Source organism: Arachis stenosperma, chromosome 8 (assembly GCF_014773155.1).
Source record: "Arachis stenosperma cultivar V10309 chromosome 8, arast.V10309.gnm1.PFL2, whole genome shotgun sequence".
Lineage (NCBI taxonomy): Eukaryota > Viridiplantae > Streptophyta > Magnoliopsida > Fabales > Fabaceae > Arachis > Arachis stenosperma.
In genome coordinates, this window is record NC_080384.1 from 20,934,589 (window position 1) to 20,958,160 (window position 23,572).

Consider the following 23,572-nt stretch of genomic DNA (forward strand, 5'->3'; position numbering starts at 1 on the left):
TCGTTGAGAGCGCGCCAATTGGGCTTCTGTAGCTCCAGAAAATCCACTTCGAGTGCAGGGAGGTCAGAATCCAACAGCATCTGCAGTCCTTTTCAGTCTCTGGATCAGATTTTTGCGGAGGTCCCTCAATTTCAGCCAGAAAATACCTGAAATCACAGAAAAACACACAAACTCATAGTAAAGTCCAGAAAAGTAAATTTTAACTAAAAACTAATAAAAATATACTAAAAACTAACTAAATCATACTAAAAACATACTAAAAACAATGCCAAAAAGCGTACAAATTATCCGCTCATCATCTATGCATAGCTTTTTCTCTTTTCATTCATAATTCATACATTCATATATATAACTTTACTCAATGGGGGTTACCATTCCCGGAAAGTTATACTTGCCCGGTCACCCTTACGACGTGGGGTCATCAGAATGTCGAGTCTCAACCTGGAATGCGTGGTGACAAGTAACAGTACTTTACACAGGAAAACTCGTATATCAGATAACATTGAATGCATAAGCCTCATAAGTATTTATAATCATTGTAATCTTTGCATAACCATATCATATAAGCCATGGTACTATATACACTCTAAATATACACATTTCCATATTTAATTCATCACTTCTCCCACTTTACTTCACCCCAAGCTACCTCAATTTCCTAACTCCACCTTACTACTAGAGTTACTACTATGATTTGGGGCTAAAAGAGTGAAAATAGAGGTTTAGAAGTTTGAAATTAGACTTAGAAACACAAAATCCAGTTTTTTGTTGAAATAGGGCCACGCGTATGTGTGGGTCACGTGTACGTGTGGGTACGCGTTTAGACCAAGACGCATACGCATGCCTCATCTCACGTACGCGTGCAAACCAGGCAGAATCGTCTGCTCGCGTACGAGGAGTTTCGCGTACGCAGGCAACCCGGGTCACGCGTATGCATGGGCATACATCTTGACCCATTTCGCGTACGCAATTCCCCTTTACACATACGCATGCGTGTCAAACATAACCACATAGTCGCGTAAGGGTGGTTCGCATACGCAAAATCTCATGCCACGTGTATGCATGGGCGTATGTTTTATTAAAAATTTTGCTAAATTTAAAACCTACATAATTTCACATTTTGAACTCTAAACTTCTGACGCGCATAACTTTTTTGTTTTAAATAATTTTTCTTCCGTTCGGCATAAACTTCACGAACCCAATTTTCACATACAATATCATAGCAACATCACTTCACATTCAATCACCACCCATCAAACCCCAATTTTTAACAATTCTAGTATATTAACTTCATACCTAAAATAACATGATCATCTATAATCCATTTTCCACACAAATCCATTGCCATCAACTTGCCAATCATCATTAACTTCATACCTAAAATAATAAAAGCATTAATAATAATAAAGAATAAAAAATGGGGCTCATATTAAAGAATGTTAGAAAAAAATTAATAAAGCTAATAATAATAATAATAATAATAATAATAATAATAATAATAATAATAATAATAATAATAATAATAAAGAATGATGTTGCTGTTTTAAGTTTTTAGCCTCCACTTTTGGCCATTATTTTTTCTCTTTTTTATTTTTTTAAATTATTAAGTCATAAAAAATAGAATAATTCAAGAAAACAAAACAGCAAGATTAAAAGTAACTATATATAAATCAAAATACATAAGAGAAAAATAGACTATTATATGATAGAATTAACATGAGTATATTTTATTATTAAATAAACAAAGTTAACACAAACAAAATTATATATACGTAAAGATAAAAAAACAAAGAAAAAAGAGTTAAAATATCCAAAATGATAAAAATATTATTTTTACAATTTTATTCTGTCATGTTTATATATATAACAATAAACTTCTAACTAAATTAATTTGTATTTATTATATTCAATTAATTGATATACATAATATTAAATTATATGATACTTAAATATCTAATCAAATCAATTAATTAATATAATTAATTTATTGTAATGAATTTTATTTAATGAGTTAAAAGAAATAAATCAGAAAACACTCGCAGAAACATGTCACAACAACTTTATCATTAAGTGTAAAAACCCGATTTTTATATAATAGAATAAATGGTTTAACAGAATTTTTGTCTTTTGTGTGGACTTAAAACCATTTAGATAACCAAAATATTTGGTAAAAAAAAAAAGTCAAAATTAATCAAAATTTATCTTATTTAATATTCACTAATTATTGCTAGAATTAATGTATGTTAAATAAAATAATTTTTTTTTTCTCCCTGACATTATGCTATGTAACGTAATCGGGAGTGGATCCTCTCCAGTGAGAAAAAAACTGGATGGTATCCAGTGTTCAATCTAACCATTCATTGTGCTCTCTCTCTTATTTATTTCTGGTCCCACTCATAGAATCAAAGGTGATAGATCACACTGAATTCTATCAATTGTTAAAAAAACTGGAGAGGATCTTTTTCCAACGTAATCAACCTTAAATATATAAACTTTAACTTTAATTTCAAAAAAAAATATTAATATGTTTTGATTACAAAACACAATATATATATATATATATATATATATATACACGGAAATTTCATTAACATTATTAGGATAATAATTTATAAACTTTGAACTTTTCTGTTAAGAGTTTTAAAAGCTTTAAGGATTCGTTGATTATTACTTTTCAACACCTAATATTAAGAACGTTGAGGTATCCTTTGTGGCAGTCAATGACTCAAGGAATGGACTTATATATCGTGATCCTAGAGGCAGATTCGATCGGTATTTCCTAAAGATAGTTGGCTGAATAGTTTTTTTTCCCCTTTCTTCTGGACGGAAGCAGTAGCTTAATAGTTTGTGTTTTTGTTTTAGCTTAGCCTCTAAAGTTTCAAGGTGCATTCCAAAAACGAGGTTTAAAAAGATATGTAGCAAATTTGTATAAGAATTGAGTCTTTTTGCTCAAAATATGGAGTGAAGACTGAAGAGTAAGCAACTAAGGGAAAAAAAGGAAGGAAAACACTTCACTTTAGTTGAATACTAGAATCCAATCAAACATAGAAGCAACAAGTAACTATAAAAGATTTGACTATTCCCAATTTTTCATCAGCAACGATTTAGACTTTAGAGACAAATTAAAAGGAAAATGAATGTGGTGATTCATACGAGATTAAAATTTATAACTCAAGGAGAAAAATGCCTTTGAGTATAATAATTAGACCCTGTGAAGTTTAGAACACCTAATAATTCAACCCATAAATTAACTGTTTCATCCTTTACCACAAGGTGCGGTATTTCAAACAATAGAAACCTATTACATTCAACAACAAAAAGCTACAACATCTATGACCAATAAATATCAAAGAATTGAATTGCTTTCAAAGAAGAAAGACTATCAGATATAAAACGGTGGAAGAAGCATCCATCAGGAGCCTCAATTCTACAAATGAACCATGTTGTAATTAAGTTAACTGAGAGACTTGAGGTGGAATATCTGACATCTTGGAACGTAAGAACCCTGTTTTGAAGCCTGTTCAAACTTCTTGGTAGCAGCTTCATTTTCCTCTAAGTTAATTTGTTGGAAAAACTTGACCCACCAGGATGAACTCCTCATCTTAGCCTGAACCAAATGCAAATTCGTTAGTATTTGTTATCCATAATTTACAGCATTAAAATGTTTTACACAAACATCCAATCAGATCTATAAGTGATAATGATGCAGCAAGAAAACCTCAAATAACAATAAAATGTACTTACCGCTCTTCCAAATTTAGAAACATCTGCAACCTTAGCCTTTTGGTTGCCTGGAAGACCTATATTTACAAGTATTATCATTTATCAGATACAGATGCCAACATGCTAAAAAATTCAAATACACAAACAATTCCACCAAAAAAGACTAAAATGTATGATTTTTCATATATGCTAAATATTATACAGGAAACTATCTTCAACATATAAACAATTCTGAAGATAACATATTCTACTTTTAGAGCTAAGTTACTTAATTCTGTTTTAACAGAAAAGGAATTTTTACGAATACAAACTAGTTAAAGTGCACTTACCAGTAAATATAACAATGCCATCTCCTGATACCCTTGCTAAATCTGGAAGAGTCTTGTTAAGGTATCTAGGAGACAAGAAATCAAGGGCATCTGAAACAATTACAAGAGAGAAAGATTTTGGCCTGTATGGAAGAGGGAACTTGATATCGGCCACGCGAACAATGCCTCTGCGGATTAGTGCTTTGCAATTACTATCAGCATCCTCTATGTCATATGGTTCTACACCCCAGGCTTCAGTTTCTTCCTCTTTCAGCAATTTAGATACCACATAGCAAGTATCAGGACCAACATGTAATACTTTATGTAGGTTGTCCCCATATGCTTTCTGCAAAATCGGAATTGCTCGTTGGACCTCATCAGTACATAAATACTCACCTGCATTCGGAAAAAAAATATGTGTCATTTCAAAATAGAAGTGAAAAAAAATTAGAGTAGCAAAGATTACTGAATGAATTTGAAGATGAGCTATATTGAAAACTACTGAGTTCATCCACATGATTCTTCCTTAGGGTATAATAACAATGCTATTATCATAAAACAGGACTACTACAAAAACAAGATGCAGATCACTGAAGCAACCCAAATTAGGAGAAACACTTAGTTACATGAGATCCAGATAAGGCCATCAACTTAGGTAATATCTTTATACTGTTCATATTAAGTATGAAATAATCAACTATAATTAATCTCTTATGCACTAAACCAGAAACAACTGCTAACTAGAGTGATGCACTTCTTAAAGCATAATGAGTTTGTAAAAAAGTTAATGAAATGATATTCAGTTAAGAGACATTCATCAATGGGCAGGACGTAACCTCAAGTGGTCCTTAACTACGAAAATGTTAACTTTTCCACAAAGGTCACACAACCAATAATAAAAGGAAAAAGAAAAACCATAAGCGACACATTTAATGCAAAACCGAATCAAAGAGTGATTTGCCATGATATTTTTAACAACTAGGGCTACCTGTACACTAAAATCAGCCACATACAAATACACATTGAAAATAAATTACTATACATATGTAGTTATACACAAATACATTGGTGGCTGATTTTGGTGTACGAATAGCATTTTTCTATGGTTAATGGCTTAGAAGAAAAAGGAGAAAAAGAAACAACAGTTATTACCTTCGACTCTGTTAACAGACTCTAAACGGCTACCAGATCCACCTATAGAAGGAGAAAGAAATGTAGCTTATAGTAACTGCCATATGCGCATAAAATAGGAAAGCAATAACTGTATTGAAGTGAGAAACAAACCTGATCCCTTGTGTAAATAGAAAACGAGAAAAAGACCTCCCTACACAAGTTACAAAAAAAAATAGCTATTAAAAGAAAAAGAAAAGAAACAAATTACATATACACATAACCTCCATCACTACGTTAATCTAATTACCACTTACCAGGACTATGAGGCCAACCGACAAAACTGGCGAAGACTTTGATTTGGAAGATGAAAACAATCCACTTCCGCGAGATGGATTCACCGGTCTCCGCGACATCTCTTTCTGAAGATAATATCAACTCAGAGTTCTGAATGTTTAATCGGTAATCTGCAAAAGACGCAGATCAGGTGCGTATAGAAATAGAAGCGTGCGTGGCAACTACGTCAAAAAGAATGAAAATAAAGAACTGATTGAAGGTTGCATTACACAGCTCCATAGGAAGCTGGTTCATTATTATTATGGATCCGTACACGGGTGTCATCTTACCAGCTAACCCTGTTGCGGGACGTGCATTATTATGCCAAACGCTTTCAGTCTCAGAGGCAGAGCCTTAGAAGTTAGATCTCAATTTAGCGCGTTTTGTCTCTCCTCTCCAAACACACTCGCAATTTAGAGAATGCTATGGCATTGAGAATTAGTGAATGAGTTAGTATTCACTTCAATATAATTTTTTTAAAGAAAAGTATAGATAACTAATAATATTTTTGAATAATGTGTGAATAATGTAAATTAATAGGGTTAAAAGAGTAAATTTAAATTAGTAGTATTAAATTAAGATGTAATATATTTTTATTTTATTGGTAATTGTTCATATTGTTTAAAATAATCATTGTCTATCTAATCTTTTTTTTAATTTTATATTGATATTTTTAATATGAAAATGAATTTATATAATACAAGAATATTCTTTTTATGAATTATTTAATTTAGTTTTTATTACATTATTAATATAAAATAATTTTATATTAGATAATTAATTAAAAATTTATCTAAATCCATAAATTTAATAATGAATGTGTAAAATATTAAAATTAAACTATTATTTTTAATATAAAAATAAAATATTTACAATACAAAAGTTGTACAGAAAAATAATGTACGTAAATTTTTTTATTGTTCTGCTATGCTTTACCAACGGAGCGCACATTACATTATAAGCTTTTATTTTTTTAGAGTCCCACTAGGAAGATAATGGTTTATTTGTATAATGTGTATAATAGGTTATATGAATTACAAAATGAATATTTTTTATACTATCTAGAATAATTATTCGAGTACTAAGGATAATAAAAATCTTTTTAAAAAATTAAACTCTTGACCTTTCGGATCTAAAACTCTAATACTATATCATGATACCACTCATCCAAAAAACTTTAGCTAATAGAAAAAAATAACACTAATAATTATATCTCTAATACTCTCTAAACCTTCATTATACGTATTATACAAATATTCCATTGGTTTTTCATACTTTTCCATTTTTTTATTATTATTATTATTTTGGTTCGAACGCACTTAAAAATAGGTGATGCACTGATACTTCAATTGTCGGTTGTTAGGTGCTTTGTACTTGTAAGTTGTAACAAGCAAGTATCTACTAACCAACAATGCCCAACCATTGGATTTATAGATGGGCTTTATGTGGGCCTCCCTTGATTCGTTAAGCTATTCAATATCGGCCCAATAGTTGTGGCCCAAAAATAACAACGAGAAAAGGTACTAGAAGGTGAAAATTTATTGATCGCGATGAGAAGTAGCTTCATGGGTTCATCCGTTAAAAGAGTAGGTGAAACTAAAAGAGGTTTTGCAAGTTTGAACTGCAATTTTACAAGTCGGTGAAAGAAAGAGAGAAGAATAAAAGCGAGCGAAGATAGCAGAGAAGGATATGTGGAAGAAGAAGAATCGTTGATCGGAAAGAAGAGAGATGAAGGAGGAAGCAGGGAAAGACAAAGACAAAGGCGAAGAAGGTCCTAAGCTTTGGGGAATTTTCCTATTCGCCCTAATTGGCGCCACCGCCACTACTTTTGCCGTGAGTTTTCCGCATTCCTTTCTCTCTCTTCCAATTTCAACTGTGCCCCTATGCTTTTCCTTTTTCGCAATCGATTTTAGGTTTAGATTCAGTTGAGTGTATTCCTTTATGCCTGTGGTCTTAGAGATGTGGATTTGGATAATTCTGTTTTGCGAAACGTTTCCATGTTTTGTGTCATCGTTTTGCATGATGGTTGAAGAGTTATTTTGCAGGTTGGTCAGCTGCGGAGGACTGTTGATTGGTTCTATTTGCAGGTATTTAGCTCGTTTGTATTTCGTTACTTTGTAGAGATCAACTTGTTGCTGCATCAGTTTACTAGAGTGAAGATAAATGCATTTTGATGTTTGATTATACATTATAATGATTGGATGAGTTATTGCCTTATTGGCGAATCAATTCGTTTTTCCTACTGCAAAAAAGCTTGTTCATCTGTGTTGTATCCCTCCGTATAAAAATAAATGATTCTTTGACTAAATTAATACATTTGAAAATTAACATATAAGAATGCAATTTTCAAATACTCTTCTCAGTTTATTCAAAGAAAAAGTTATTTCGAAACAGAGGAAGCATTAAATTGTGCATTTGTCTTTGTATTTTAGATTATTTGGTTGTACTTGTACTAGGACGTTAGGATTTTATTTTATTCCACACTGAAACTGATATTGTATGCTTTTGATCACTTTGTTGTAGTGGTCCAGGTCACAATCATCAGCGAAAGGACGGAGTGGTGGTTCTTTCCGAACAGCATTTCAGGAAGAAGCATGGAGGAGACACAATAAACGGATGCAAGAGGAGTATGAGGAGGAGATGGAAAGAGTGGTGAGTTGTTTTTCTTTCATAGTCAAGTTCTCCTTCTGTATAAACTGCGCTTTGCCTTGTTCAAATTTGAGATATTAAGATATTTATTTTATAAAAAAGGTTTAGGCTGAATCACAATAATTTGTGAAGAAACAAGTTTTACTGCTTAGTAATAAACCGGAAATAAATGCAAATTTTAACTTGCTTAAGTATCAGTTGGCTGGTTGTCCTATACATTGCAGCTTGAGCCAGTAGTTAATATTTTTAATCTGGTTTTATTTGTAACTGTAGGAACGAATAAGGCGTATGCAAAATGTGTTTAACAGAGAAAGAAATAAATACAGAAGAAGCTATGAAAGCTGGAAGGATGGTGGACCTGGTGCGTATCATCAGCATTTCCAGAGAGAAGATTGGTATTGGAAGACTGATACATCCTTCAAAGATCATAATTGGAGGACAAATTATCGAGAAGCTCCTCGAGAGAGTGGAAGCTATGCGTTGTCACATCACTACTCAGTTTTGGGTCTTGACAGGTACTCAAAGAAGTCTTAGATACTGGCCCATGTAAGATGTAGTTTCAGGGGGACACGGTTTTTTCCTTGTAATAGTTATTTACTTATATTGCTGAAGGAACTACAAGGTAGTAGTTCTTGTTACAGTTTTGAAAAATTATGAGAGTTTTGGTGGGAGGAAGAAAATTTTTTATGGTTACGCTGATAACAAAATGGTTATATGGGATAGTACATCTTTATAAGTACTATGAACCAGGAAAAGTCAGTGAGGACCAATCTCAGTTTAATTGCTCTGTGTTCACAGACCAAGTCTTAAACAACTGTTATATTTTGGTATCTGCTAATAGTTGCGATTTTCAAGATCAGTATCTGTGAGTTGTTATTCTTCTGTATTACTACCATTGGCCATTAAAATTTAACTTTCCCTTTTATGGATCAGGTTTAGAAGAACTCCATACTCAGATGATGAGATTAAGGTGACTTTCTTTTGGCATGAGCTTATATTGCTAATGCTAGGATATTAATGTTAGTGGTGTGCTTGATTTTATCAGCTACTTACTATATCCATCATGCTCGTCTTCATGGAATGGATGTTTCATCTTATTTTATTTTTAGCTTCTTTACATTTATCAACTGCTGTCTTCTCTACATAGAGAGCTTGTAATTTTTATTCATGCTTGGTGTTTGCATGACTTCAATTCTAATGTCAATCTTAGAAACTCACTGTACTCTATACTCTGTAAATATGTTACCTTAAATGTCTCAATTTTATTTTGAAAACTTCCCTATTCATTTGCAGACAGCATTTAGGACAAAGGCAAAAGAGCATCATCCTGATCAGAACCAGGATAATAGAGGTAGGTGACCAACTTATCTGTGTAGGATCAATCTAAGACCATGGTTCTAATCACAGATATGTGAATGTGAAAATTTTGCAGAAGCTGCTGAGGCTAAATTCAAAGAAGTGATGACTTCATACGAGGCCATAAAACATGAACGTAAGAATGGGAGTATGTAATTTGTCCTGGGACTTGAAAGGATACAAGGTATTTTTAATAACATCAAGCTAAAATACTGTGCACTAAATTTTCAGCTGCAATTTCAGAATAGGGTTTTTTTTTTGGCGCTTATAATTCATAGAAGAGTTGTGTATTTAATTGATTGGAATTCCAATCGGACATGCAGTGCCCATGTAACATGGTTTAGATTCTGAGGAGGAGGTTGTGTGCGTAAAAATAATTTTACTTCCTTTGTAAGTAGGCATATATTATTACATAATCAGAGCATTTCTGTTGGGCAAATGACGTGAACAAATGAGATTCAATTTTACATGAATGTCCTGAATGCAAATGTGGTTCATGGATGTCTTATTTGCATATTTATATAAATTGAATTCAATCGATGTAAATCGAATTCAATTTATTCGAATTAGTATGTATACTAGTAAATTGAATTCATTAAATTCGATTTACTATGAAATACCATTTTATCGAAGTAGCCCATAGGTAAACCGAATTGATTGGATTTGACTTGCTACATATACATGTAAATCGAATTGATTGGAAAGTCATTCTGTTTCTTCCCCTTGAGTAAGTAGAATTTGACAGATCTTTAAAAAAATAGATCTGTGTTGGAAGTTTAGGTTGTACGGAGAAATATTGGAATTGTAGGCAGCACGATTCCATTGGGTTGGCAATCAAATTGCCATGCTCCTAACGCCAGGCAACATATAGGAGCCTTACTGCCTTTGGAGGGACGAGTTGTTTTTATACTCTATTCTTACTTCTAAATGAATTTAAGTAGTTTATCTTCGTTTAGCACTTAACATAAAAATATGCCTCAGCTTTGTTCTTGTGTGGTCTGAATTTTGATCGCAGAAGACAACTGTAAATTTTGCTGTCTCACTCTTTTCCATATTTCTATTAAATACATATTGCATCCAGCTTAGAAATAATACATTTTAGTCGTCTGAAGTGAGGAGTCAATGATATAATTTAAGGGTTTAATAGGGCATATGATAAATTTACTATTAGTAAAAAGCTTTAAATATTTTTATTTAATGACTGCAAAACAAATGCGATGAAAATTTAAATTTTTTATATTTTCAATATTTTTTAATTTGTAAATTTAACATTTGTATTCTATTTAGGGTACAAGATAGATAAATAATTCATAATTTAAATAGGATTTAGCTAACTAGTCTCTTAAGAATACTAGTTAAGGTATTAGTATAATTGATAACTAAAAATTTTAAGTTTGTAATGTATTTATTTAATAAGAAATGTATAGAAGTTAGAAAAATTATCAAAGTAACCTTAATTAGTATTTTTAAGATATTTATTAACAAATTCATTTAAATAGTGGGATAAACTTTTGTCATCAACATTTATGCGGATTTCTTGTTTTGGTTTTAAAATTCCAGATTATATTTTTTCCAGATTTTTGAACTCCAAAGTACGGGTTCAAAATCCTCTTTTTTTTGGGTCAGGAACCAGGCCAGCAACCTGGCCCAGAACCAAAGAAAAGCGACCTTTTCAACCCAGTTCTCCTCTTAAGCGATTTTTTTTTGTGGATTGAAATCCCAAATTTATGTTTCCTATCCCAGAAAGGATAATATCTCAAATTTATGTACTTCCTGAGGTTTGAAATTCTATACAATCTACAGCAGGGTTCTTACTTGGGGTCGAGTTGGAGTTTAAAATTTAGAATGATTTCTTAGGGCTCAAAATCCTAAATAATTATATATTAAGTTGGTTCAAATTTTCAAAAAGATTTTTTTTGTGATGAAAATTCTAAATTTATCTCTTTAGGACTTTGAAACGTTAAGAAATATATATTGGTGAAATCAAAACCCCCCAGATTGTTTTTTACTAGGGTTTGAAACGTTAAGTAATTATATATTGGTGAAATCAAAACCCCCCATATTGGTTTTTTTTAGGGGCGGCAACATGTATTTAGGACTGGTAATTTATATTTTACCTATGGGTATTCAACTCAAACTAACCCGTTTAAATAGGGTCATTTACCCTACTTGTTGCAAGTAGGGTAGGGTACAGGTTTAGGGTATATCTTATTCTACCTTACTCGCATTTCTAATATATATATGTAATGAAGAAAGTGAGTGTTGAACTCACAATCTTTCTCTTATAAAAATTTGAAATAACTACTAAACTAATTGATGATCATATTATTTGTAATTTTTTGTTAGATTTCTTTAAGATTTAATTATTTTTATTTTTAATTTAAATTTAGTTTTTTATTTTCTATTTTATTAATATATATGAAATTTGGAATTGTTGAATTTTATATTTGGTTGAAATTTTTTATTTTTCTATAGGTAAGGTAGGGTTTATAATTTTAGGGTGCGGGTAGGGTTAGGGTTGAGAAATTCTCAATCCGCGGGTAGGGTAGGATAGAATTTTAAAAAGTTTTCAACCCGCGAATAGGGTTACATTTGAGTCCAAACCTTACCCTACCCTACCCATTGCCAGCCCTACATGTATTCTACCCGCGCGTACCCAATCTCATCTCACTCAGTAAGCAGTGGGTAGAGTAGGGTGCGAGTAGGGTTCTCGTGTGGGTTGGGTAGAGTGTGGATTGAGTCTCAACCCTACTTGACTAACCTGTATGTATATGTTATATACTTATATAAAAATATGTTTTAAGTGAATGTTAAACCAAAGACCTCTCACTAAATGCAAAAGATCTTTCGTCATTAAAAGAATATCATTAATTGATAATTTAATATATTTTTTTACATCAAGACAATTCTATTTTAAATTATCATCAAGTTAAATAATAATATTGCATCTTTTCTTGTAACCCGCAGATAGAGTCGGATACTTACGGATTAAAAGCAGGTAGAATTAGAGTTGAAATATTCTTAATCCGTGAATAAAATAGGGTTGAGTTTATATAAAAATCTCAATTTGCATGTAGAATTATAGTTAACTCCAAATCCTACCCTACCCTACTTATTGTCACCCTTAATTTTTTCAGATTCTAACTTTGTGGTCCAAAATCCTCATAGAATTAGTATATTTCATGGTTTAAGTGTTTAACCTCTGAAGTTAATATACAGAATTAGTATATTTTTAGGATGGGTTTGGTAAAGTTTTTTTAAGAGGTGCTTAAAAAGTTGAAGTGCTTATACTTGCGGCTTTAAAAGTTAGGGGTATTTTTGAAAGCATCTAAGAGAGAGCTTTTCAAAGGTAGTTTGTGCTTATCAAAATTAAAAAAAATATAATATAATAAATATTCAAAATTATCATTATTAATTATTAACACTAGATTTTATTTATTTTTCCACACATATTTCCAGTCATTATATTGCCATTGAAATACTCATATATTTCTAATTTCTCAACATTATCTTCACAAATTCTAACACAATCTTTGTATTTTTTTATTTTTCAACCTAATCTTCACAATTTCAACACAAATACATCTTTATCACGTATTAGGTATGAACTTCTATCTATTTATATTATTTTTTGTGTGTTGTTTTTGTATTTTTTAGTAGATGTTTGTTTTTCTCTATTCTTTAAAACGTGAAAGATATCTGATTTATGGAAACCAATAATAAAATTTTCATACACCAACTTCATAAACATTAGTCAAAATTATAATAACAATATATATATATATATATATATATATATATATATATAATTTTACTTGAAATATGTATCTCATTTTCTGTGATTTGTAAAAGTGAGTTAATATATATAGATGGATAATGGACGTATCAGTACTAACATTGGATTACATACAAGTTTTATTATTGACTAATGATAACTTTATTTATATTAATATAGAGAGTAAATCAAATAAATATTTAAATTATTGGTCTCTAAAATTTGAAGAAAAAAATTTTTGTTATAAATATGTTTATTATAATTTTTTTAATTTTTAAAAACTGTTTTACTAAACATAATTATAAACTTGTGTTTATTAAAAATTATTTTTAACGTGATTTTACCAAACATAAATACTGCCACCTGTCTTTTAAAAGATAATTTTCATAAACTACTTTTAAAAAATAAAAATTTTATCAAACTCAGTCTTTATTCTAATGTTTACGTTTTATTTCCCTAATATTTTATTTGCTGTCAATGATATATGTATGTTACTTTTAACATACTTCAAACAAAAATATTAGAAGACTAGAAGAATTTATTGTTTTTAGTCAATTGATAATATTTAAAAATATAAATTAAAAATATATTATTAAATTAATAGATTAAGAATTAGTTTGATTGATTTATTTAAAAAAAATATTTATTTATTAATTTTAAAAAGATATTTTTTAATAAACAAAAATGATTTCACACAAATTTTTTTAAAAGAATTTTCAAATATTAAAAAATACTTTTTTAATAAGGTATTTTTAGTTTTTAAAAAAATAAATAATTTATTTTTTTAATAAAAATTTTTTTAGAAAGATATATTTAAATAAATTTAAAATTAAATAAAAATATTTTATTTAAAAAAAATATATTTTTTAATAAAAAAATCAAAACTAACACAAATAATTGGACGACTATAACTAAAAGCGTTGACAAAACACAAATCTGCTAGTTATTAAGCTTTTCTCTACTCCAGATCATACTAGTATGATGTATCGCTCACAACATAAATTGGATAGAATTAAATACACCTAAACAAACAAACAAAAATTGAATAAGAATCTCATCTCATCTTAAAACCAGTGAGTTTTTCGAATTTCTTTAAAACGGAAAAACAATTCAAGCTCATCTATTTTTAATATATGTTAAATAATTAAGTCTCAAATAAATTTTATTATAGTATAATTAGATAAAAAATTATTATAAAATAAATTAATTTATTTGAAAAGATCGAAAAAATTTATTTATCTATAAAAATAATTTTTTAAGAATTTTAAATAATAAAAACTTATTAGAAAACAAAATGTGCAAGCCGAAATTCTCTGCGGACTATTTGGAATTTTGGATGTTTAATCGGTGATCAACTCTGAAAATTGAAATCAACATTTGATTGATCTACAAAAATCTAAACTCACATGGCATGGATAATAAAACACAAGAGTACCAAATTAAGGCAGATACTATCGGTATTGGATATAAGTTTACTATCAATAAAATATTAGATAAGACTGATTGGTTAACAATAGAGGAAGATTTAAAATCAGGTATATTAGATTTTATTCGCATCTTCGAGATCAGTGAAAACTCGGTTATTTTCATTATGTTAAAATTCAGTAATTTTTGTAATAGTTTGCTTGATCAATTAGATTTTGATTTAGGATTTTTTGGTTAACAATAGATATAAACAATAAAAAATAATATTACACATTTAAATGTTTTTTTAATTAAATTTAATTAAATTAATCTAACATAATAAAAATTAGTTATGATTAATATTATTTTAAATTTTATTGGTTAATTTAATTAGATTTAGTTTATAAAAAAATTTGGATGTATGATATTATTTAAAAAAATATTTTTTAATAAATTCAGGATTTATTGTGGATATTGTATAATCTAACATTTTATATATAGGATATTAGTATCTTAGTAATAGTTATTAATAGACCCCAAAAATTTTAAATCGCAGCAGATCTAGCCATTGGATTTAAGAATGTAAAAAGCGTTAAAAATGGTAAGTGAACAGTGTATCGGTCACGCTCTCTGGTAGAGCGCGTGTGAAAGAGACTCTGAATTGGCACAAAGAGTAGCTGATTTGGGTTAAATTTTTTTTTAATATCGTATGATATTTAGTGTAATACGTAAGTCGTATGCTATGTAGTACATATATTTTGTTGAGTTGCCATATGTCAGACACATTTTAAAAATGATATTTATTGATATTTGTTCGATATGCGTATTTGTTGTATTTAAATCGTATTTCAATAAAAAATAAAATTTTTTCTCTAGACACACTTTGACACATTTAAATATCATCACGTGTCAACGTATCTAATTTTATTCTTAATATACATTCTTAAAATAAATTTAGATATAGTATATATTATTATTTATTAAAAAAAATATTTTAAATACTTGATATAATTAAAATAAGACATTAAAAATAATTTAAAAAATTAATTTATATTTTAATATTAATAGAATATTAAAATATTATTACAATTTATTAAAAAATACTTTACATTTTATATGTATACGTATCTCCGTGTCATGTAAGATTTTAGAATTCACGTGTCAACGTGTTTTGTGTCGTATTGTGTCTCGTGTCCGTACATGATAGGTCTTATGTTTTATTATAATTAGTATAAAATCTGCCTTACGCGCAAACCAAATATTGATTTATTATAAAAATATGTTGAAATGTAGTCATTAATACTAATAATTATTACTTTTAATTTGAAAAATTACTCTCTTAAAAATTTTATTGTACAATATATAAGACTGTTATTGTTTTTCATATAAATAAATTCAATTTAAATAAAAAGATATTATATTTGTGTGTTTAAATATGATTACACTAACAATAAATATTAGCTAAGTGACATTTAGTTATAATTATTAGATCTGTCATGTATGATTAAGCATAGATAGTGTATCAAAAATCGTTTTTAATAATTTGTAATAAAAAATAAAAAAATAAAGAGAACGAGTAGAAATATGTTGAAGGCGATTTAATACATGATGAAAGTAATTTGTGAGAGAAATAAAAAAAAAATTGAGTGCCAATATTTTAAAAAAATATCGGCTGATTCGGTGCTTGGAATTACTAAGAAAACTAAGGACCTGGTCAGCTCCACAATTTGGGACGGCTCTGTAGTCTGTACTCTTCAGCGCCCCTTTTCACATTTCCTATTTTATTTTGAGCGATGCATGATAGTAAGTAAATATTATTATTTTTTATTAATTTTTAATTAATAATAATTTATATTTATATTTATAGATATTTTATACATAAAAAATATATAATATATATTTATATTTATTAAAATTTATATACATAAATTAATAAAATTTATTTATTAAAATTAATTTAATATTTATGTTAATTAAATAATAACTAAAAACATTAAAAGTTACTGATTTTTAAAATTTTTTTATTAAAAAATAATTAATATATCTTTATATAAAAATAATAATTTAAAATAGTTAAATAATTAATTAAACATTACTACTAAGAAGGAAGACGCCTTTTGGCTTTTTGACGCATTGGTTTGTGTTTGGCTGTTAATAGGGAGCGCGTCACACTTGTTGCTCTCATGTTTCTCCACCTTTTATATCCCCTTTGATAATTAACCCGCTTTTTTGTTTTTTTTTTTTTCAGTAAAATAAATGATTGCAGAACACCGTTTCGGAAACTCTTTTGTGTAATTTTGTTCCACGCGCCAAGACAAAGAAGGAAGATAGAAAGAGCCCGCCTAGTCGCCCACAGCGAAGGGAAGGAAGAAGGATCGTAAGCTTTCAATTTGGACACAAGGAAGACGCTTGTAACTTTTAAATCCTTACCTACTACCACTGCTCCAAAAAAGGGGGAAAAAAGTAAAAAGAAAAAACCCGATAAAAAAGAGAAGGTTTTGCATATTGTGTGGGATAAATTGGAAAGCTCCAGTTGTGTGGTGGTTGTGAATTTTTATTGGAAAAATAAAGGAGTTGGCACGGTGGTGGAAGTAAGGTATTTGTCGGAAAAAAAAAAAACTTGCATGTTACGTCGTGATTGCTCTCATTTCATATTTATGAAGGTTGGATCTCGGTTTTATTGATAAATTACAATTCTGGATAATATTCTCGTCATTACACTTTTATAATACTACCATTTTTTTTATATTATTATTAATTCCAAAAGAAAAAAAGAAACTCGGAATCAAAAAATTCAATGCAAATTGCAAAGACGTGTTGAGCTGTTTCCCTTTCTTATTCCACTTTCCATTTACCTCGTAGTATAAGTGCTTGTGTCTCAGAAATTTGTATTAGGTTTGTGTTGATACCCCGTTTATTGCAAAGGTTGTAGAGTTGGGTGGAACCTGTTCTCTCTCTCTCTCTCTCTCTCTCTCTCTCTCTCTCTCTCTCTCTGCCAATGTCACAATGGTGTAGCGACGCTTTGCTCTGCTTTCACCACGCGTCTCTCACCATTATCATTCCTCTTTCCATTTTCCCTTTTCCGACAATGACATTTAACTCCTAGTCCCTTTTTCTTCTTCTTCTTCCTCCATTTAAGGTTGTGGTGTTTCTGGTTAGTTTCGTCAGAGAGATCAGGGTCCTCCAAAAAAGACAAAAATATATACTAAAAATGGCACCTTTGTTCAGCTGGGGTGCGAAAGAGAGCCACCGTGGAACACCGGTGGTGGTGAAGATGGAGAACCCAAACTGGTCCATGGTGGAGCTCGAGGGTCCTTCCGACGAAGACTTGATCATTGGTGGTGGTGGTGAACATTCGAGTCGCGCAGGGGAAAAAAGAAGAGGCAAAAACGCAAAGCAACTCACCTGGGTTCTTCTCCTTAAAGCACATAAAGCCGCCGGTTGTTTAGCCTCCGTAGCCCCGGCATTGTACGTCCTGGCCTCCGCCGTGAAGCGCCGCGTGGCCTCCGGAAGAACAGACGAGGACGCAGACTCCGGCGGCAGGGAGAACGAGAACCCAACGGTGAAGAGCAGATTCTACTCTTTCATCAAGGTTTTTCTGTGGCTTTCGGTGGCACTCTTGTGTTTGGAAATTGCTGCGTATTTGAAAGGGTGGCATTTGGGTTCTCCAAGTCTTCAGTTGGAATTTTATTTGCTTTGGTCACCTTCTTTTGGAGTGAAGGATTTCTTCGATTGGGTTTATTCTCGCTGGGTTTTGGTTCGTGTGGAGTACCTTGCTCCACCTCTTCAGTTTCTCGCCAATGTGTGTATTATTCTCTTTATCATTCAGAGTTTCGATAGGCTTCTTCTCTGCTTGGGTTGTTTCTGGATCCGATTTAAGAAGATCAAACCCATCCCCAAAGATGCACCTCTGGATCTTGAATCTGGAGAGAAAGGTTACTTCCCCATGGTGCTTGTTCAGATCCCCATGTGCAATGAGAAAGAGGTAACACTCTTAAGTCTTAACACGCATAACGCTCACCATGTGTTTGAACATTTGTCTCATAAGGAACTACTCGTGTTAAATGTGTGCTTTCTTTTGTTTGTTTAGGTTTACCAGCAATCTATTGCGGCCGTGTGCAATTTGGATTGGCCAAAGTCCAAGTTGTTGATTCAGGTGCTTGATGATTCTGATGACCCAACAACGCAGTTGCTGATCAAGGAGGAGGTGCAAAAATGGCAACATGAGGGTGCCAACATTTTCTACCGCCATCGCGTCATTAGGGATGGTTACAAGGCTGGGAACCTGAAATCCGCCATGAATTGTAGCTATGTCAAGGACTATGAGTTCGTTGCAATCTTTGATGCTGACTTTCAACCCACACCAGATTTCCTTAAGAGAACAGTTCCTCATTTTAAGGTGCTTTTTTTATTCCGATCCTTCCCAATGCCATTATGTGTTACTCATTAGGAAACCAGGATTACCTTTATCTTTTCTGCTTAAATGAATGATGAAATAGTATGTTTATGCTGTATGATCAATATTGTGATACTGCAGGATAATGAGGAACTAGCACTTGTTCAAGCAAGATGGTCTTTTGTGAATAAGGATGAGAACCTTTTAACCAGGTTGCAGAACATTAACCTATCATTCCATTTCGAGGTGGAGCAACAAGTCAATGGCATTTTCATTAATTTCTTTGGCTTCAATGGCACTGCTGGGGTGTGGAGAATCAAGGCCTTGAATGATGCTGGTGGTTGGTTGGAGAGAACCACTGTTGAGGACATGGACATTGCTGTTAGAGCTTATCTCCATGGCTGGAAATTTATCTTCCTCAATGATGTTGAGGTTCGTCATACAGTTAACACATATGAACCGTTGCTTTTGTCTTTTCTAGTTGATTCCCAGAACTGATTAGAAGTTGCTAATTTATGATTCCAGTGCCAGTGCGAGTTACCAGAATCTTATGAAGCTTATAGGAAACAACAACATAGATGGCATTCTGGGCCAATGCAATTGTTCCGCCTTTGTTTGCCTGACATCATACGGGCCAAGGTCTATATCTCTCGCAATCCTATTAATATTCCATTTCAATTATGTTATCTACATTGTTGCTTATGTAGTTTTGGTACCAATTATGTTCTTGCAGATAAGCATATGGAAGAAATTCAATATGATATTCCTATTCTTCCTTCTTAGAAAGCTTATATTGCCCTTCTATTCATTTACCCTTTTCTGCATAATTCTACCCATGACAATGTTCGTGCCCGAAGCTGAGCTTCCTTTTTGGGTTGTTTGCTACATACCTGCCACAATGTCATTCCTCAACATTCTTCCAGCTCCCCGAGCCTTCCCTTTCATTGTTCCCTATCTCCTATTTGAGAACACAATGTCTGTTACAAAATTCAATGCCATGATCTCCGGACTATTCCAGCTCGGCAGTGCTTACGAGTGGGTGGTCACCAAGAAATCGGGTCGTTCCTCTGAGGGTGATCTAGTCTCACTGATTGAAAAAGGACCAAAGCCTCAAAGAGGGTCCTCTGAACCTGATCTTGAGGAAATGAAAGAGGAAATGCGGAGGCAGGAGCAAAAAGCTGCCAAGAAGAAGAAGAAGCACAACAGAATATATATGAAGGAGCTTGCATTGGCTTTCCTACTTCTAACAGCCGCAACAAGGAGTCTCCTTTCTGCACAGGGAATCCACTTCTACTTCTTGCTATTCCAGGGTATATCATTCCTTTTGGTTGGATTAGACTTGATTGGTGAACAGGTAGACTAAAGTGACAGGATTCTGTACTATGTAGAGAGACACATGCATGAAATTTCATACACGGAAAAACAAGGGTGGACAATGAGGCCCCCTATGGTATGAATCAACCCAAGAAAAATACACTTTATGGAATGGAGGCAGTGAGAGGAGGACCCCAGAGTGCTTCGTATCATGCACATGCTCATGTTTCACCCTCCAAGAATTCCACCAACTGCAAGACTATACTGTGCTACGTTCGAGAGAAATAAACAATATATGATGGGGGAACGGGTACATTAGAACCCCGGTTAGGGCCTTTGATTCAATGTGTAAGTTCACCCTTATTTCTTTTATTCATTTTTGTAATTTTATGTGGATTCTTTCTTGCCAGATCAATTCTTTTGTTACAAAATTTCATGTGGTTCAAAACTTTCCAACCCCCCCCCCCCCCCAAAAAAAAAAAAAACAACATCATAGGCAGGCCCCAACTTCAGATTTTTATTTTCTTAAAAAATTTAGAGCAGAAAATCAGGATCAACATCATTCTGTTTGTCCTGTTTAGATATTCTCCACCTCCCACCGCTTGGTACTACGTGGGAACACAAAATGAATAAAATTGTTTAGTTACTTTCTTTTGTTTCTCTTGGTAGAAAAGTGTGATTTGATTTCTGAGGCATGAGATGCCCAATGTAATGTATCATGAATGTTTCGTGATAGCATAGATAGTAGTAGTTACTGAATGTGGTCCTCTGCTCTCGCTTTTAATTTTGCCATCGAGGTTTGTAGTTGGAAATGCTTGCAGCTTTCTAACCATGAGCTGGAAGTAAGTGTACAGTGTACTGCATACCAGAATCAAGCTTTTGTGTATGAGTTCAGCGTTGCCCATTTATTCTACTTACCTTAAAGTAAGATTCAAATCCGAATTTCTAGAATTTGAACTGTTTAGTTGACATGTCACATTGTCCTTCCCCTTGGAAATATTGCTGTAGTAGGTAAAAGCCCTTAACAACTGAAATTCATCAGTGTATATTTATTTTCTTTCCGCTAATTAATTTTAATTTTGTAATTTAGGATGGAGTTGCGTCTTTTGTGGTTGCTGGACAACCTGTTCTATTGTCTTATGTGAACCTCGGAAATCAAACTTTATTATACTATTTGAACCAAGTATGTTGGACTATCATAATCAGCAGTAAGTCACTATAGATAATTGTTTGATTGAAACTCCTCACCGCACTTGGTTTTTATTTACTAAATTCCTTGCTTGTTGGAACACTTGGAAGTTTTTATTTACTGTTCCTTAATCCTTGTGATGTTGGAACGATATTTGAAATGAGGATTAGGATGTAGAATAAAGAGGCAGCAGAATAGTGAATGAAAAAAGGTATGTGGCAGTGGGCAAATAATGGATTTTGTGGCGTTGTGGGCCCACATATGTCAATTTGAATTTGGTAGGTTGTGTCCTGTTTGGTGGGGTCCCACTCCCATTCATATATAATTGCCAGCATCTAGCCAGCTCAGCTTCCTAATATATATTCAGATTATTATTCTTATTTGCTGGCTTTCCTTTTGCCTTTTGTTTATTAAAAGGAAATAAAAAGGATGAAAATTGGATGGGCCTGCCGTTCTTCAATTGATTTATTAGTTTAAGATTGATGCTGATTCTGGAGATCCCATAAAAAAAATTAGAGAAAGTGCAGAGCGTCAGAATTTTTATTAAAATTTGGTCATATTTAACTAATAATAAAAATAAATAATTTTATATTATTAAATATAATTTTACACCATTAGATATAATCTCCCATTCTATCCCATATCGTTTGGTAGTTGATTATGAAATATGAAGTGAACTTACTCAGTCCTAGGTGCCTCAACGGACTCTACTTTTCATTTTTTTTTTTTTTTTTTACCGTGGAACAAGTTAAATGTGGATTGCATTTGAAAACTTTGATAGCTTTTAGGAGCTGGCTTATTGTAGCATTTCCTAAATCAAGAAAATAGCTTGACCTTTTTTGTCTGGTAAATATAGGCTATATTATCAAAATTCAAAATGGCCCTCCTATATCTATACCGTTAATATGACAGAATATTTTTCATTTCTACCAAAAATTGAAGTAGATGGGATGAGTGTGTCCTCCCCTAACTAATTAAATGAATGAATGGGCCAATTGATTGATCAAGAGTCAAGACATCGAGTATCAACCCAATAAATGAATCATAGATAGATAGTAATTGTATGCACCTTTTTCGTTTTGTTTTTTGATATCCAAATTGTTTAACAAATCATATGATGTAAAATTTTATGAAGCTGGGTAGGCGATCGGATTTATATATATTTTTTCTTTTTTATTTCCTTCCCCCATTTGTCGAGTTGTGTCATTTAACCATAAGCTAAACGTGGACTCGAGCATCTTCATTCTTCTCATATGTCAAGGATCATATAATTTTCATAGATTTTGACCTAACTAACAAATAATGTTTCTTTTTTTTTTATTTTGTGGAAGTCTCTGATATGGATAGGGCAAAATATACATAGGTATGGATGCACATGTGTGTGTCTCCAGCTTGTGATGCGTGTGAATGAAGAGGGCCTGCGCATTTAGTTCTCGCATCTTGTAATGTACATGTTTGGTTTAGCGTCGTTTTGAGTTTCTTAAAAGCAGATTTGATTTTGTACTCAAACTCGTATTTACAAAAAAGCAAAAAGTTGGAGTTTGTGCATTCAGTTATTAGCGTTTAACTATTAACTTTAAAATTATATTTTTTTTTTCAATCAAGTCTATTCTTTATATATGTTATTGTTTTGTAAGCGGATCTGGTGTTCCACTGTATTTTTTTATTATAGAGATTTAATTTAAACTATTGGAAGGCCAAGACGTAAGGAGTTATAGTTATTGTGCGCACATTGGAGTAAAGAGTATGGAAGACAGTCAATAGGCCCAATAATTGAGCTCTGCTGGAGGAGTATAAATGTCTTCTTTCTCCATTGGTGTTTGGCGGCAAGAGACAAGGTTAGCCACAGTTGAAGTCGAGGCCAGCTGAGCCAATGCTGTTGTGGGGCCTTAATTGGGTATAGGCGGTTGGGTAGATTGGGCCAGTGAAGGATGGACCTTGTAGGGAGAGTCGGTTGTTGAATGGACTGTGTAGGTAAATTCTTAAGCAGATGGGTTTGGGTCTGTAGCTGA

General features: G+C 31.9%; 3 protein-coding genes across 3 annotated transcripts; 2 read left to right on the forward strand and 1 right to left on the reverse strand.

Moving 5' to 3' along the window:
* Positions 1–3,150: 3,150 nt before the first annotated feature.
* On the reverse strand, positions 3,151–5,906 carry LOC130945201 (probable pectin methylesterase CGR3). The gene is made up of 7 exons (XM_057873920.1): positions 5,768–5,906; positions 5,459–5,608; positions 5,316–5,355; positions 5,184–5,225; positions 4,053–4,427; positions 3,745–3,800; positions 3,151–3,607 (listed from the first exon to the last, which is right to left on the reverse strand). Exons 2-7 carry the CDS (start codon positions 5,555–5,557, stop codon positions 3,455–3,457), a joined length of 765 nt encoding a protein of 254 aa, XP_057729903.1. The 5' UTR covers positions 5,558–5,608; positions 5,768–5,906; the 3' UTR covers positions 3,151–3,454.
* Positions 5,907–7,049: 1,143 nt separating this feature from the next.
* LOC130943945 (uncharacterized) lies at positions 7,050–9,921 on the forward strand. Its single transcript, XM_057872041.1, has 7 exons — positions 7,050–7,310; positions 7,523–7,564; positions 8,001–8,129; positions 8,400–8,641; positions 9,060–9,096; positions 9,420–9,477; positions 9,559–9,921. Exons 1-7 carry the CDS (start codon positions 7,206–7,208, stop codon positions 9,636–9,638), a joined length of 693 nt encoding a protein of 230 aa, XP_057728024.1. The 5' UTR covers positions 7,050–7,205; the 3' UTR covers positions 9,639–9,921.
* A 7,610-nt stretch (positions 9,922–17,531) lies between these two features.
* Positions 17,532–21,031, forward strand: LOC130944737 (probable xyloglucan glycosyltransferase 12). The gene is made up of 5 exons (XM_057873232.1): positions 17,532–18,646; positions 18,752–19,060; positions 19,199–19,489; positions 19,583–19,696; positions 19,791–21,031. Exons 1-5 carry the CDS (start codon positions 17,873–17,875, stop codon positions 20,418–20,420), a joined length of 2,118 nt encoding a protein of 705 aa, XP_057729215.1. The 5' UTR covers positions 17,532–17,872; the 3' UTR covers positions 20,421–21,031.
* The last annotated feature ends 2,541 nt before the right edge of the window (positions 21,032–23,572 follow it).